Source organism: Eimeria tenella, genomic scaffold (assembly GCF_000499545.2).
Source record: "Eimeria tenella Houghton genomic scaffold, Eth_scaff1834, whole genome shotgun sequence".
In the NCBI taxonomy this organism is placed as follows: domain Eukaryota; phylum Apicomplexa; class Conoidasida; order Eucoccidiorida; family Eimeriidae; genus Eimeria; species Eimeria tenella.
The window spans coordinates 1,588-1,794 of NW_013541669.1; the positions used below are offsets into that span (position 1 = coordinate 1,588).

General features: G+C 56.5%; 1 protein-coding gene across 1 annotated transcript in view; it reads right to left on the minus strand.

Annotated features, from left to right (window-relative positions):
* Positions 1–207, minus strand: part of ETH_00036445 (uncharacterized protein) — a gene marked incomplete at both ends in the record, with an annotated part of 1,208 nt that overhangs the window by 724 nt on the left and 277 nt on the right. Inside the window, one exon of the mRNA XM_013373949.1 lies at positions 1–200. Within this exon, the coding sequence (XP_013229403.1) occupies positions 1–200 (200 nt within the window). The remainder of the gene's footprint in view (positions 201–207) is intronic.

Here is a 207-nt window from a genome sequence, read left to right on the forward strand (position 1 = left end):
CAGCAGCAAGAGAGCCCCTCTTTATTCCTTCTGAGGAAGCTCCTTCCTCTTTGCAAACTCGTCGGGAAGGCTCTGTGCTGCTCTTCACCCAAGGTGAAACACGCTTGCTGCTGCTGCTGTTGCTGCTGCTGTTGTTGCTGCTGCTGCTGCTGTTGCTGCTGCTGTTGTTGCTGTTGCTGCTGCTGCTGCTGCTGCTGCTGCTGCTGC